Source organism: Schistocerca piceifrons, chromosome 5 (genome assembly GCF_021461385.2).
Source record: "Schistocerca piceifrons isolate TAMUIC-IGC-003096 chromosome 5, iqSchPice1.1, whole genome shotgun sequence".
Taxonomy (NCBI): Eukaryota; Metazoa; Arthropoda; class Insecta; order Orthoptera; family Acrididae; genus Schistocerca; species Schistocerca piceifrons.
Window position 1 is genome coordinate 313,972,653 of NC_060142.1, and position 14,599 is coordinate 313,987,251.

Genomic DNA, 14,599 nt, shown 5'->3' on the forward strand with positions numbered 1-14,599 from the left:
CAGGATAACTTCTGTGAAGTTTGCAGGTAGGATATGAGGTTCTGGTAGAAGTATTAGGGTGGGTCATAAGTCAGGAAGCCTGTGAAAGGCAAAGATCCGAGGTTCAAATCCCAGTCTGGCAGATAGTTTTAATCTGCCAGGGAGTTTCAGTTCATGTGAGCATAGACAGAAATGAATTTCATAGTTACAGGTAATGTCCTCACTGCCAGCAATATGAGAAGTATGTACAAAATCTTTTGATGATTGTATACTATCTGAAACTGATGACATACTCCTATCATACAGTGTATGCTTTAATGGTTAGTGTTTGTTTATTGAGATTAAAACTCCTGGAGTGAGAGTCCATGGCCGAGGTACAAAACTGTTTCCTGACGTTTCATTACTGACTGCATCATACTTTCAAAGATGTCCCGACAGTTGGACACAGAACATCAGGAAAAAGTTTTATACCAGCTCCAGCCTCTCAGACTGGAAGTTTTAATTGAAGTCATGTACCACACCATAATATTAGTTATGAATATGATATGTGGAATATAAACTTACTATGATAAGGAGAAAATTTCTTTGTGTTACACAGATGTGGCATTGATAACAATAAAATTTGTTTTGTTATCTTAATACATTTTGCACGGTAAACACAAAGATAATCTTCCAAGGCAGTTTTGTGTATATGACTTTTTAAAGAATTCTTGTTGGGTGTGTGTTTCATTCGAATGGATCAACAGAATGCCGTCATCAAATTCTGGCCGATTAAGCCCGAAACATGGCTCTTTATTTCTTGAAGTTTTTCCCCCCTGATGGATTTCACAAAACTGCAACCACAAAAGCACACACTGTGTGGTATTAGATAATTGAAAGTTGAAGTTGAATGCAGTAGCTGGTTCTACAGGCAAATTTAAAGAAAGATTACAGTATGTCTTACACATAGAATTAAGTAAGAGAATGATATTTGCTGCATTTGTTGACTCCTGACCAAAATCAAATATGAAAACAAATTTCTGAGCAATTTTTGAACTGTTTTTAGAGGAAACCAACTGATTTTGCACACCAATCAGTTACATTGAATGAGACATAGTCTTGATGCAAGAAATGAAACAGCAGTCAAAGTAGTGAGTGGGTGGAAGCCAGAAGGGGTACACAAAAAAGGCAAAGTTGATTTCCTTAAAAATGGTTTTAGCCACCATTTTTCCAGTTATAAAAAGTGCTCTCCTTACTGATTAACTCTGAAGCATAAAACAGTAACTGCTGAGTACTGTGAAAGTCTTGTGTTCCAACTGCATCAGGAAACACATTACACAGAGCTTCTACTGAAAAAGAAGATAATTCTCCACAAATGTATTTAGTCAGGGGAATCAAAGAAATCTGAGTATGAATTGCTGGAAACATACATGTAAATGAATGTATGGCTAGATAAAGTTTAGAATCCTACCAAAAAATTCTGTAACCATTGTGTTGTATAATTTGCTAGGTGACTCTTTCTTCAAGTGGTGTGTGTGTGTGTGTGTGTGTGTGTGTGTGTGTGTGTGTAAAAAAAAGGGGTGGGGGGTAGAGTTTCTTCACTGAAGGTCTGTTCCATACATTTCCATTCTTCAAATTTATCACTGTATGGCAAAGGAAAGAGAAAAACTTCTGGAAAGTTATTAAGGAAGTTTAAGTTTGTACCAAAGTGGTGACTACAAGGTGTTACAATACAGTAGACAAGCTACCAGTTAAAAGATAGAAACTTCTTGCTGGACTGGGATCACAAAATCAGTTAAAGTGGAGACAGCTATGTGTTACGATGTTGTTGTTGTTATTGTTGTTGTAGCATGGGTTTAAAGAAGTTGAAAAAGGGGTAGAGGGAGAGGTAAATGTGATTGCTGAATTTTTTTGTTTTTTTTTTTCCCTTGTAATTCAGTGACACTGGAGTAAAGTGCTACACACCCACATTAATGAATGTATTTTGTCCGTCCTAGCCACAGCTTAGGTACATCTCTCTACCTCGCATCTTTACTTGCAGTGTTATCTTCCTTTCTGAATCTTGGGTTCTAAGATGTGTTACTTATAACTGATATTAAATATTTTAGAGAAAGGAAAACAATTAGCTTCTGCAGTATGTGCAAAGACCACAGTTCCAAAATGTGAGTCCAGGGAAGTGGAATTTGCCCTTGTCTGGGATATGCCAAAAATACATTTCCATGGAAAGGCCAAGGAATACTACAGGTAAGATTAATATTGTGTTGTTCTACTTTATTGCTCTCACTTTCTTTGACACAGTGGGTGACAAATACACTGAAACATTTCGAAATTAGACTGACTGTCATTCACAAACTTTATTCTTAATTTAGTGATGTATCCTGAAAAAGAAAAAAAGTATGATTATAGACATAGATTGCGACGTAGCAAATGGAAAATAATAGCCTGTAAGTCATGTTAAATGATCTATTATGAGAAGAGAGTTTGTAGCAAGACATGTAGAGCTCCTTAGTTAATAAATTTCAAAATGATGACAAATACTTAATAACTTGGAGACTGGCTTACACATATCAGGAGAAATATTTTAAAGAAACTGAGCTGGTGCAGTCAGTGCATGAGAAATTTTATAATCATTGAAAATCTGGCATAGATTCCATAATGTAGACTTCAGTGTCATACAACTCAAAGTTGTAGTTTTAGACAAGCTGTAGTTTTCCTTAACAGTACCTTTATAGTCAATTGCATGAGAACGTTTTAAAAGACTTAAGTAAGTACTGAAAATCACACATCGTGCAATATGTGCATGACTCATGATCTCACCTCACATCTTTACTTCTGTCAGTTCTCTTTTATCATCCAAACTTCACTCTAAGACTCCTGGAAGCACTTGCCTACAAAACATAAAGGTCCCAGCTTAAAGTCTATGTCTGACACACAGTTTTAATGTGCCTGGAGTTCTCATATCAGCACACACTCTGTAGAGATACTTACTTGGTTTTTGTAGTGTCTACTCAGTAGTCCACTTTTGATTGCCACAGAACTGAAAGTCTAAGTGAGTGCTCAATTGTGTTTTGCTCAAAGGTGTAAATAACAACACAATTTCTATTGAACTAACACGCACATTTATTTGTCATTAAGTTTTATTATTAGTAGGCATTGGTAGATTTTAGCCTGGACATCTCTGATTTTTCAGAACTGTCCACAGTAATGTCAAAGATTGTAAAAAAAGGCAGGCATTTGAGAATGCTATGACTGATAAGGATTTTTTAAAAAATTTTAGACCTATATTTTAGATGTAATATTTTCAAACCAACTCTTACAGCCGTGCCATACTCAGGCGACCGCAGAGCAAGCACTGAAGTTGATGGGAAGTCATGGCTACTGCATCCACAACTACTTTTCACTAGGTCATTTGAAAACACAAAGGGCAAAGTGTTTATATTATTTTTGTGTGCACTGGTCTACACATTTTTGGTCATTTCATCTTCATTCATTTTGTGTGTCATCATTTAGCAATGGGCAAAAGAAAGTGTGTGTTTAATATTAACCTGCAACAGGAATACAAATTTTTGAATTAGTGAAATGACAGTAAGAATGAACGTGTTTATTGCACATAGTGTACTGGAGAATTTTGTGCCACACATAAAAGAGAGGGTGATTTTAAGGACGATGTGAAAACAGCTATAGATAGGAATGCTATTAATGCTACTGTTTCACCAAACATAAGAAGTTTTCTTATCGCCAAAGATGAGAACAGCAGTGATCTGATGTGTTCTGTTATAGAGGGTACATTTTCATACCACACTGCTAGACATGAACTCATTTTCAAAACATCAGACTGCACATCTAATGTGGTTAAGAATTACATGACCCAAAATTTTCACTTGCTGGAACTAAACCTGAGGCAATTACTGTTATGTCTAGTGAAAAATTTAACTGAACAAATTAAGTTTAATGTTTTGGTAAACTGTAAAGACTTTTAAGTATTTTCAGAAATATGTCTGGGTTGGGCCCAACTAAATGGTAAATTTAATTATTAGTAATAGTGATCAAGTTGCCAATTATGAAAGTATCTTAGTGGATAGTACCAGACCAGTAACTAAAATTGCAGTGGCAAAGTTAAATGTTCTGTTTTGGCACAAAACATAATTCACATTTACTTCAAAAACCATAGTATGCACTTAGCACTGTCCCATAGCAATTTATTAGAGAGATTTAAACTTAGAGAGTTCATTTAATCCAGTCCATAATGAGTTTCACGGAGTCCAAGACTCACTAGTTTCAATGACAGTGACCGTTCCATACCACTTGTTAATCACAGCACAGTTAAAGTAAAATGATAATGAATTTGAGGCACTGTAATCACTGAAAAGTTATTAAACAGCAGTGTCAGTGTCAGTGCACATATTTTCACATACAGATGTGTGTGATTGTGGTATGAGCCAATACCTAGAGTGTACCTGATATTGGTCTTACTCATAAGCTGTCTAACTATGAACTAGAAGTTTTGGGTGATGTACAACTACTTAAAGATGGGCGTAAGAATAAACTGTTATTTCATAAATTATATATGCTCTGAACATTCAATAGGTGGGACTTTGTTTCAGTTTTTTGCATTCGTATTTTAACAAATTCCGACATGATTTCTCTCATTAACTTTGGAAGTAGAAAGAGTTGTTTTGAGTCTGTTGTTGTTGTTGTTGCTGTCTTCAGTCTAAAGACTGTTTTGATGCAACTCTAGTTACTACTCTATCGTGCGCTAGCTTCTTCATCTCCGAGTAACTACTGCAATGTACATCCTCCTAAATATGCTTACTTCCCTAATAATTTATCATTTTAACATATCCTTTTGCTTTTTTTGTATATACATTACAAAACTCTAATTTTTTTGCCACAGATTAAGGAGTTTAAATAACACAGAATACACACTTCATAATTGCAGATTCACAGTTACATAATATAAACCTACTTCTAATCGATATAAGTGTTACACCTTATATAGACCCTCTATATACTCGTTCCATCTTTCAGCTTTTCCTTCTTTGTTTAGGACTGGTTTTCCATCTGGATTCTTGATACTCGTATAGGTGCTTCTCTTTTCTCCAAAGACCTCTTTAATTTTCCTGTAGGTGGTATCTGTCTTTCGCTTAGTGATACATGGTTCTAAATCCTTACGTTTGTCCTGTACCCATTCCTGCTTATTCGTTTTACGGTTTGTCACATCCCATTTTTAAGATGTTTGTATTCCCTATTGTTTACTTCATTTCCTGCATTTTTATGTTTTCTACTTTCATCAGTTAAATTCAGTACCTCCTGTGTTATCCAAGGGGTTTTTAAAAGACCTTGTCTTTTTACCTATTTGATCCCTGTCTGCAATCATTATTTCATCTCTTAAAGATACCCATTTGTCATCTGTCATATTCCTTTCCTTTGTTCTAGCCAACCATTGCCTAATGCTCTTTCTGAGACTCTCAACAACCTCTGGTTCTTTCAACTTTCCAGGTCCCATCTCCTTAATTTGCTGCCTTTTTGCTATTTATTCAGTTTTAATCTACAGTTCATAACTAATAAATTGTGATTGCAGTCCATAATGCCCCTGGAAATGTCTTACAATTTAAAATCTGGTTCGTTAATCTCTGTCTAACCATTATACAATCAATCTGTAATCTTCCATCATCTCTATGTCTCTTCCACTTGTACAACTTTGTTTCATGATTTGTAAACCAAGTATTAGTGATCGTTAATTTATGCTCTGTGCAAAATTACAACAGGTGACTTACTCTTTCATTCCTTTCCCCCACTCAGTATTTATCTACTATTTTTCCTTATACTCCTTTTCCTACAAATGGATTCCAGTCCCCCATCACTATTAAGTTTTTGTCTCTCTTAACTATCTGAGTAACTTCCTTTACCTCATTTATTTCTTCACTGTCTGTGCACCTAGGTGGCGTACAGACTTGTACTACTACAGTAAATGAGGGCTTCGTGTCTGTCTTGACTACAATAATGCTTTCACAATGCTGTTTGTAGTTAATTAGCCATGCTCCTGTTTTATTATTTATTATTAAACCTATTCTAGCATTACCCCTATCTAATTTTGTATTTATAACCCTGTATTCACCTGACCAAAAATCCTGTTCCTCCTGCCACCAAACTTCATTAATTCCCACTATCTCTAACTGTAGCCTATTCATTTCACTTTTTAAATTTTCTAACCTACCTACTCGATTAAAGGGTGTAACATTCCATGCTCCAATCCTTAGAATGCTTTCAGCTGTTTGCAGTAGCAGCATGTTGTTGTTGTTGTGGTCTTCAGTCCTGAGACTGGTTTGATGCAGCTCTCCATGCTACTCTATCCTGTGCAAGTTTCTTCATCTCCCAGTACCTACTGCAACCTACATCCTTCTGAATCTGCTTAGTGTATTGATCTCTTGGTCTCCCTCTACGATTTTTACCCTCCACGCTGCCCTCCAATGCTAAATTTGTGATCCCTTGATGCCTCAAAACATGTCCTGCCAACCGATCCCTTCTTCTAGTCAAGTTGTGCCACAAACTTCTCTTCTCCCCAATCCTATTCAGTACCTCCTCATTAGTTACGTGATCTACCCACCTTATCTTCAGCATTCTTCTGTAGCACCACATCGAAAGCTTCTATTCTCTTCTTGTCCAAACTAGTTATCGTCCATGTTTCACTTTCATACATGGCTACACTCCATACAAATACTTTCAGAAATGACTTCCTGACACTTAAATCTATACTCGATGTTAACAAATTTCTCTTCTTCAGAAACGATTTCCTTGCCATTGCCAGTCTTCATTTTATATCCTCTCTACTTCGACCATCATCAGTTATTTTACTCCCTAAATAGCAAAACTCCTTTACTACTTTAAGTGTCTCATTTCCTAATCTAATCCCCTCAGCATCACCCGATTTAATTTGACTACATTCCATTATCCTTTTTTTGCTTTTGTTGATGTTCATCTTAAATCCTCCTTTCAAGACACTGTCCATTCCGTTCAACTGCTCTTCCAAGTCCTTTGTTGTCTCTGACAGAATTACAATGTCATCGGCGAACCTCAAAGTTTTTACTTCTTCTCCATGAATTTTAATACCTACTCCGATTTTTCTTTTGTTTCCTTTACTGCTTGCTCAATATACAGATTGAATAACATTGGGGAGAGGCTACAACCCTGTCTCACTCCTTTCCCAACCACTGCTTCCCTTTCATGCCCCTCGACTCTTATAACTGCCATCTGGTTTCTGTACAAATTGTAAATAGCCTTTCGCTCCTTGTATTTTACCCCTGCCACCTTCAGAATTTGAAAGAGAGTATTCCAGTTAACGTTGTCAAAAGCTTTCTCTAAGTCTACAAATGCTAGAAACGTAGGTTTGCCTTTTCTTAATCTTTCTTCTAAGATAAGTCGTAAGGTTAGTATTGCCTCACGTGTTCCAACATTTCTATGGAATCTAAACTGATCTTCCCCGAGGTCCACTTCTACCAGTTTTTCCATTCGTCTGTAAAGAATTCGCTTTAGTATTTTGCAGCTGTGACTTATTAAACTGATAGTTCGGTAATTTTCACATCTGTCGACACCTGCTTTCTTGGGGATTGGAATTATTATATTCTTCTTGAAGTCTGTGGGTATTTCGCCTGTCTCATACATCTTGCTCACCAGATGGTAGAGTTTTGTCATGACTGGCCCCCAAGGCCATCAGTAGTTCTAATGGAATGTTGTCTACTCCCAGGGCCTTGTTTCGACTCAGGTCTTTCAGTGCTCTGTCAAACTCTTCACGCAGTATCTTATCTCCCAATTCATCTTCATCTACATCCTCTTCCATTTCCATAATATTGTCCTCAAGTACATCGCCCTTGTATAAACCCTCTATATACTCCTTCCACCTTTCTGCCTTCCCTTCTTTGCTTAGAACTGGGTTGCCATCTGAGCTCTTGATATTCATAAAAGTGGTTCTCTTCTCTCCGAAAGTCTCTTTAATTTTCCTGTAGGCAGTATCTATCTTACCCCTAGTGAGACAAGCCTCTACATCCTTACATTTGTCCTCTAGCCATCCCTGCTTAGCCATTTTGCACTTCCTGTCAATCTCATTTTTGAGACGTTTGTATTCCTTTTTGCCTGCTTCATTTAACTGCATTTTTATATTTTCTCCTTTCATCAATTAAATTCAATATTTCTTCTGTTGCCCAAGGATTTCTATTAGCCCTTGTCTTTTTACCTACTTGATCGTCTGCTGCCTTCACTACTTCATCCCTCAGAGCTACCCATTCTTCTTTTACTGTATTTCTTTCCCCCATTCCTGTCAATTGTTCCCTTATGCTCTCCCTGAAGCAGCATATCAAGGCTATTTTGGTAGATGTTACAAGGCGAGATTAGTCAGTCACACCCACACTATTGTCCTTGCCTTATTCAGAACCATACAGTTGTCTGGTCTCTGGACAAATACCTCTCTGTTGTGGTTGAACCTATAGTATGGCTATCTGTATCACTGACGCATGCAAACCTCCTCGCCAGTACCGAGGTTCGTCATTCATGGGGGGATTTTGACATTCTAAAGATAAAATTTATTTCATTAAGCTTTTCCACATCAAGTTGTTATAAATCCACAGTCAAAATTACACAGTTTAGATCTCTTAGAATCATTTACTACACAAGTGGAATCTGGACACGAAGGCTGGTATTATTGAGTTTCAAGTTTTGTAGGTAGACGTGATGTTGTTAGTGCAAGCACTCTGGATTTTGTATTGGCAACTTGCCATGGTAATAGGATCAGCAGTTATGACCTTCAGTATTGTGTGTTCGATGGTTTAGTTCATGTCGGTGTTGGGCAGTCATTCTGTTTGTTTGCACTTGTTTCTGACTTTCTCATGTTGTGAGTAAATTTCTGCAATACAATAGGAAACCCACTAAACCTGTAATTCAGCAACTGTATCATAGAGACTGATTAGCTATTTGCTTCTGTATAAGTTTATCTCGTGCTTAACACATTGTGTCTCTCTTGATTAGTTTACATTCCATTTATATTTAGCCCCTTGTTTTACAACCCTTATGGTTTTTTTTTTTAAATACTTTGACCTTATTTGGATGCTGTTGTGCACTTTTCTCCCCTCTCTTTGCCATTCCATTTGTTGTTTTTCATCTAACTGTTTCTGTCCTTTTACTTTAATATTTGTTACTGAGTTGTTAACATGAAATTTTTGCCACAGGTACTACACAAAATATTTTGGCAAAGAAGGAAATGCAGCACCTTCAATGTGTTCATACTTATTTGATAATTATAAATGCTGGGAAAATGAAATTGAAGTATGGCAGAAACCAGTCCTTTCAGATTTGTAAGTAGATAATATACTGTTTCCACACTGATCATGATCATCTGTTTTATCTCGCTATGTAAGTAGTCTGATGCTTCTGAATATCTGGGTCTGTGAAGCAATTCTGTACATCACAATTGATGCTTTCGTGTTCGTGTGTGCCAGAACTGACTGAGAAAATGAAATTTAGCTCACATTTATTGTGGGGGTGACATGTTCCAATAACTGCAATCACAGTAAAGGTACTGAAATGAATAAAACGTTTAAAATGCTCAAACACGCCGCTTGCTGTTGCATGTAGTGACATTATAAATAGCGCATAAAAATGATTACCATCACTTTCACATTAACAGTGTAGACAGAAAACTGGTTACCACATGGGTACCCAACTTTATAGGAATGATGTGCAGGCTGTGCACTGCAGGATTTGCATTGTTGGTAGTGTTATTGTCATGAGTTACCATTAGGCACTGGTACTGGTACAGTGACATAGGATTGAAACACAAGCATCAGTGTGCATTACAGTTGCAGTCAGTCAGCGTGGGTCTGTACAAGGTGAGCAAGGCTTTACTGGTAAAGCTGTGTTATTTAAACAACAGCAATAGTGCTGCTGCTCTCCCTGAGTATCGATGCATTAAAGGCATGTGGAGAGGTACTCTTTGCACACTGGGCTTGAAGAACATGATTTGGAGTTCGAATTTACTGATGACTGGGGAGACGCTGACAGCCAATGCATCAAAAATTGTTGAAGAAGTTACCGTTGGCATGGCTGAGAAGGCTGGACTCAGTATGTGATCTTCAAACAGTGCACAACAGCTGACCATCCCATGACCCACCATTCGAAAAGTGCTGCGAACAGTTGTGGAATGGTATCCAGGCTGTTGAGGATGCAGATGGTCATCACATTGAGCATTGTTTGTAACCTTCAACATGAATATGGTACCCCGTTAACTATTGTTACCCTCTTGTGTGAAAATTAAAATATGTTTCTTTCAATGGTTTATTCATTATTACTCTACCACCAACCATGCAAATGTTTCCACAAAGTTTCATTGTCTTACGACTACTTGTTATTCAAGGGTTCCCTCTCAAGTGGCAAAATTTCAATTATAACCACCCTGTACAACAGCCAATTTTGTCGATGGTGAAATGGGCTTTCACGGTTTGTTAATACCACCCAAGGGTGAATGACGGAAGGTGTGGACCAAAGGGATTTGAGGCACTTCATTCACTGTTTATTTTTTTACAACACACTTCTTTATTAATAACATTGATAATACTTTTAAAAGGAAACAACACAACAGGCCTTGTAAATCCCCTAACTGCATAAGTGAACAACTAAAAATAATCGTTAATATGTTTAGGAACACAATAAACTTCAACTCACAAATAGCATTCAGTTGTTTACTAATTAATTAAATGTCTGTTCAAGGCAATTTCCCCACATAATCAACACAACTTGAAACCAGAATTCAATACACTTCCTTACTATTAAATGCCTGCTTAAGTTAATGGCTATACATAGTAACCTCTGAACAACAATTCAGTTGACTTAAAAACACAACCACCTAAACATGTTTACAGAATTATGGGAAAGAAATGCATATACACCTTCTGTTTAGCAAATGAACCACTTTCGGCCTGAGCCACCAACAACATAAGTCGTTCTCATTACCCACATAGAGCCACTCTGGGGTACTGGAAGCAACACATAAGTCTTCCACGTGTACACCAAAGGCACGGTTTCCCAGACTGCAAGCCGTAAGAAACCAGTCAACACGCTCCTGCCACCAAGTACAGGCAGGCATCGGGGTAGTAAACAATGCCTGCTATGGTGGGTGGGCGCGACTACGTAACTGATTGCCACAGTGGGTCGGTTCCTCCCGCAGCCTCTGCGAAGACCAGTGGCAAAATTAATGAAATTAGCACCACCTGTGACACAAAGGGCAAGCAACTCAGCAACGTAATAAGGACTTAAGTTATTTGCATATACAACGTGTCCAAAACATCTATCCACAACTTCCAGCACCTCAGAGGACACCACTTAACACACTGAATTCAGAGTCATCTAAACATACCGCGCAGTCTGCGCAAAACCAAATAAATTTCCTGCATGAGCACACTACGCTTAAAATAAGGAGTATTAATTTAACACAACATACAACTTCTAAATCTCCAGGTGACTGGCCTGGACTCATGAAATGGATCTACCAACACATCATCCTGGCCAATAAACCGCCTCCGCTCTCCACTTGCGAGGCACAAATAGGATATGTCCTGCAACACACTGATTAAAATATCTCAAACAGTGTCCGTTACAAGATTAACACTCAGTGTCACAGGGAAACATTAATCAGAAACAGACATCGGTTCATTACAATAAACGCACGCCCTTTATCATTTTCCCATTCAGAGTGGCGTGAAACAATAACACTTAAGCAGAGAAGTATGAATGCATTTGAGCAATTCAGTGACTGACAACAACAAAGTTTTTAAATGCAGAGCACAAGTCCTCACAGGATAAACGCAGCCTTGCGCAATGGACTCCTAATAGTAAGGTCAAGCGTCCAAAGCACACTGCTCAATAAATACACCACAACGGCAAGCACACTCAGTAATCGCCAGAACGATGGACACAGAACAAAGTGCTGCTTATATCCAAACCAACTGTGCTCGCAATGGCATCACATAAGTCACAGAGCCATAGAGACGAGAATGTAGTCACTAGAAGCAAACTGTAAATCCATCAGAGACAAGGAAGCAGCATGTTCGCGACAGCATCGGCGCCTCCACCCACCAAGTCCGCCGCGAACGCCCAAACACAATCAGGTAACGTGGCAAACTTTCCTCTTGCCACCACACACGGCGTCGGCAGACACGACTTCACTCTTCGCGCACTACTGCCTATCTCACTGTTTCTGCTTGCCCTCCAAAATCCAACCACTCAACTGTCACAGGTGCCTCGCCGACTTCCACCACGAGGGGGCGCCACTTCTCTCTTTCCTCCACGATACAGCGATAATATTATATGCGGTACATTCAATAGATCAAACCCGAGCCGCCACGGCTCAGATGGAGCCTCATGGTTCCATTGTAGAAGGTTCATCTGCAACATAAGTTGCCTATGTTAAATATCCTGCCAATGCAACTTTTTAATAATGGTGCATGTTCTACTGGCATTGCCAAGAAGCATAAAATATGTAAAAATAAAAGTAAAAAATCTGAAATGTTTAGCTAAAAAACAATCTTTATTAACAATCTCATATAACAGAATGGTATTTAGAATTTATATTTTTTCTGTAATATGTAATTAAAAATTAGAAGACATATATTTTTCATAAAAAAATGACAGATATGTGTCAGCTAGGATATACTTCATGAATTTTATATTTTAATGATGTAAGTTTTAGATCTGGGGAAAAAAAGAATGAGAAAAGACTGACTGAAATGAAATGTGAATCAACAATTACCATTCCCTTTTTCATCTGTGTGTACGTATTTTACACTTCACAGAAATGCTTGTAGAACATGCACCATTGATAAAACATTTGCATCAAGTGGGAATCTAACCTGGATGGACCATATTGCTAGTGAGCATTCTATCACAGAGCCATGTGGCCTATCAGCAAAATGAGCCATGAATTACTGAACTGAAGTTGCTGGGATAGTTTCAAAGTTGATTTTCTCTAGAATTTTTGAGATTGCATAGAACTGCTGTTTGATATTGATATTTGAGTTTCAAAGTTCATATACTATAAATATAAAAAATTATTATAATCCAGCTGCAATGGAGGGTCTGTGTTAGCAGAATAGTATTAAAATTTTTTCTGCCAGATGTGTAAATAAAAATTAAGGACAGTTGGAGAGATGGACAAGTAATCCATCATTATCAGTGATTGTACACTGATAAGCCTAAATATGATGACCACTGCCTACTGCGACGTTGGATACCGCCTTGTGGCATTGCGGACATGTTCTGCGATAAAAAACCTATGTAAGCAGAGCAGATACGAACAGGGAATCACACTAACGAAGATATGGTCTGCAAATGGGAAAATCCAGTGAGATAAGCGACAGTGATGAAGATCAGATTATTATTACACAGAGCCTGCGAATGAGTACCTCAAAAACAGTGAAGCTGGTTGAATGTCCACGTGCTACGTGAGTGGTCCATTATTACGCAAATTACATGACTTGTACATAGACATCTAATGCCACATACCTCCACAAACCTATCAACAAACTATATCACATACCTCCACAAACCTATCAATAAACTACTGGATCACCTCCAGCGCGCTCACAACTCTTTTGTGAGTATGTGCTTGGCTACCATGGGCCCCCAGCCTCTGCACCATTATTTCCTTTCCACGCTACGTGCCTATACTTCTCCTATCCCTTTCTCCCTCTGCCTCTCCATCGAATGGTTTTCTTGGTGCTGACTCGGCTTGGACCCAGTTTATGACTCGACCTAGAGTTTCCACTTCTGGCATATTGTACAACTTTTCATCAAATAAAAACTCTGTACCCATTATTGGTTTTGACCTGCCAACAATTTTCAAAATTCTCCAAAAGTGTGGATTTTGCAAGGCAGGTCACCCAATGTAGTGCGTGCTCCACCTTTGGCCTTTCCGTCTGTGCGTCCTCCCATTTCATACAGTAATAGACACAAAACCCAGCATGGTAACCATCCTGTTGTGGGAGATCATTGAGTACCTGCATGGTGGTAGTCCCCTGACCACACAGGGATCACACTGTTAATGCCTGAGCTGAAAACTTCACATGCTTGCCAAGGAATACATGCACATTGTGCCTGGGCCCAGGGACTCCAAGCAACAAATTACTGGCCAGGTAGCCATTGCTGAGGCTGGGTGGCACCCATGGGGACAGCCCTCATTCAGAGTGTGTGGCACCATGGTGATTTCAATGCCCATAACCCTTTGTGGGGTGGACCCATGCTAAAGACCTTGCAAATACACCATAAGTAGCACCCATCGATGGAGCACCTCATGACCTTTAAGTGGCTCCATCCCTAGGGCGCCACCTAATAAAAAGTCAGAAGCAAGAATTCTTGGAATGCTATGTTTCAATCATTGGATCATGTGCCTCTCCTTAGACAGACATCTCTATGCAGGTGTATCTGGTATTCCTTGAATGCCACTGTCTGCAGTGACCCAGATGCAGTCACCAAACATTTTACTGTGTGCTATGCTTAAGCATCAGTGTCTGGGAATTATCAACATGCCTTTCATGTGCTAAAACAGTGGTTGGAGTGAAAGCAATTATCTTTTTCTACATGTCACCTAGAGCCATATAAT

General features: G+C 38.5%; 1 protein-coding gene across 1 annotated transcript in view; it reads left to right on the forward strand.

The window, feature by feature from the left end:
* The window catches only part of LOC124798257 (non-lysosomal glucosylceramidase), a 257,460-nt gene that overhangs the window by 143,103 nt on the left and 99,758 nt on the right, over nucleotides 1–14,599 (forward strand). The window contains exons 8-9 of the mRNA XM_047261576.1: nucleotides 2,067–2,202; nucleotides 9,177–9,302. Coding sequence (XP_047117532.1) covers nucleotides 2,067–2,202; nucleotides 9,177–9,302 — 262 coding nt within the window. The remainder of the gene's footprint in view (nucleotides 1–2,066; nucleotides 2,203–9,176; nucleotides 9,303–14,599) is intronic.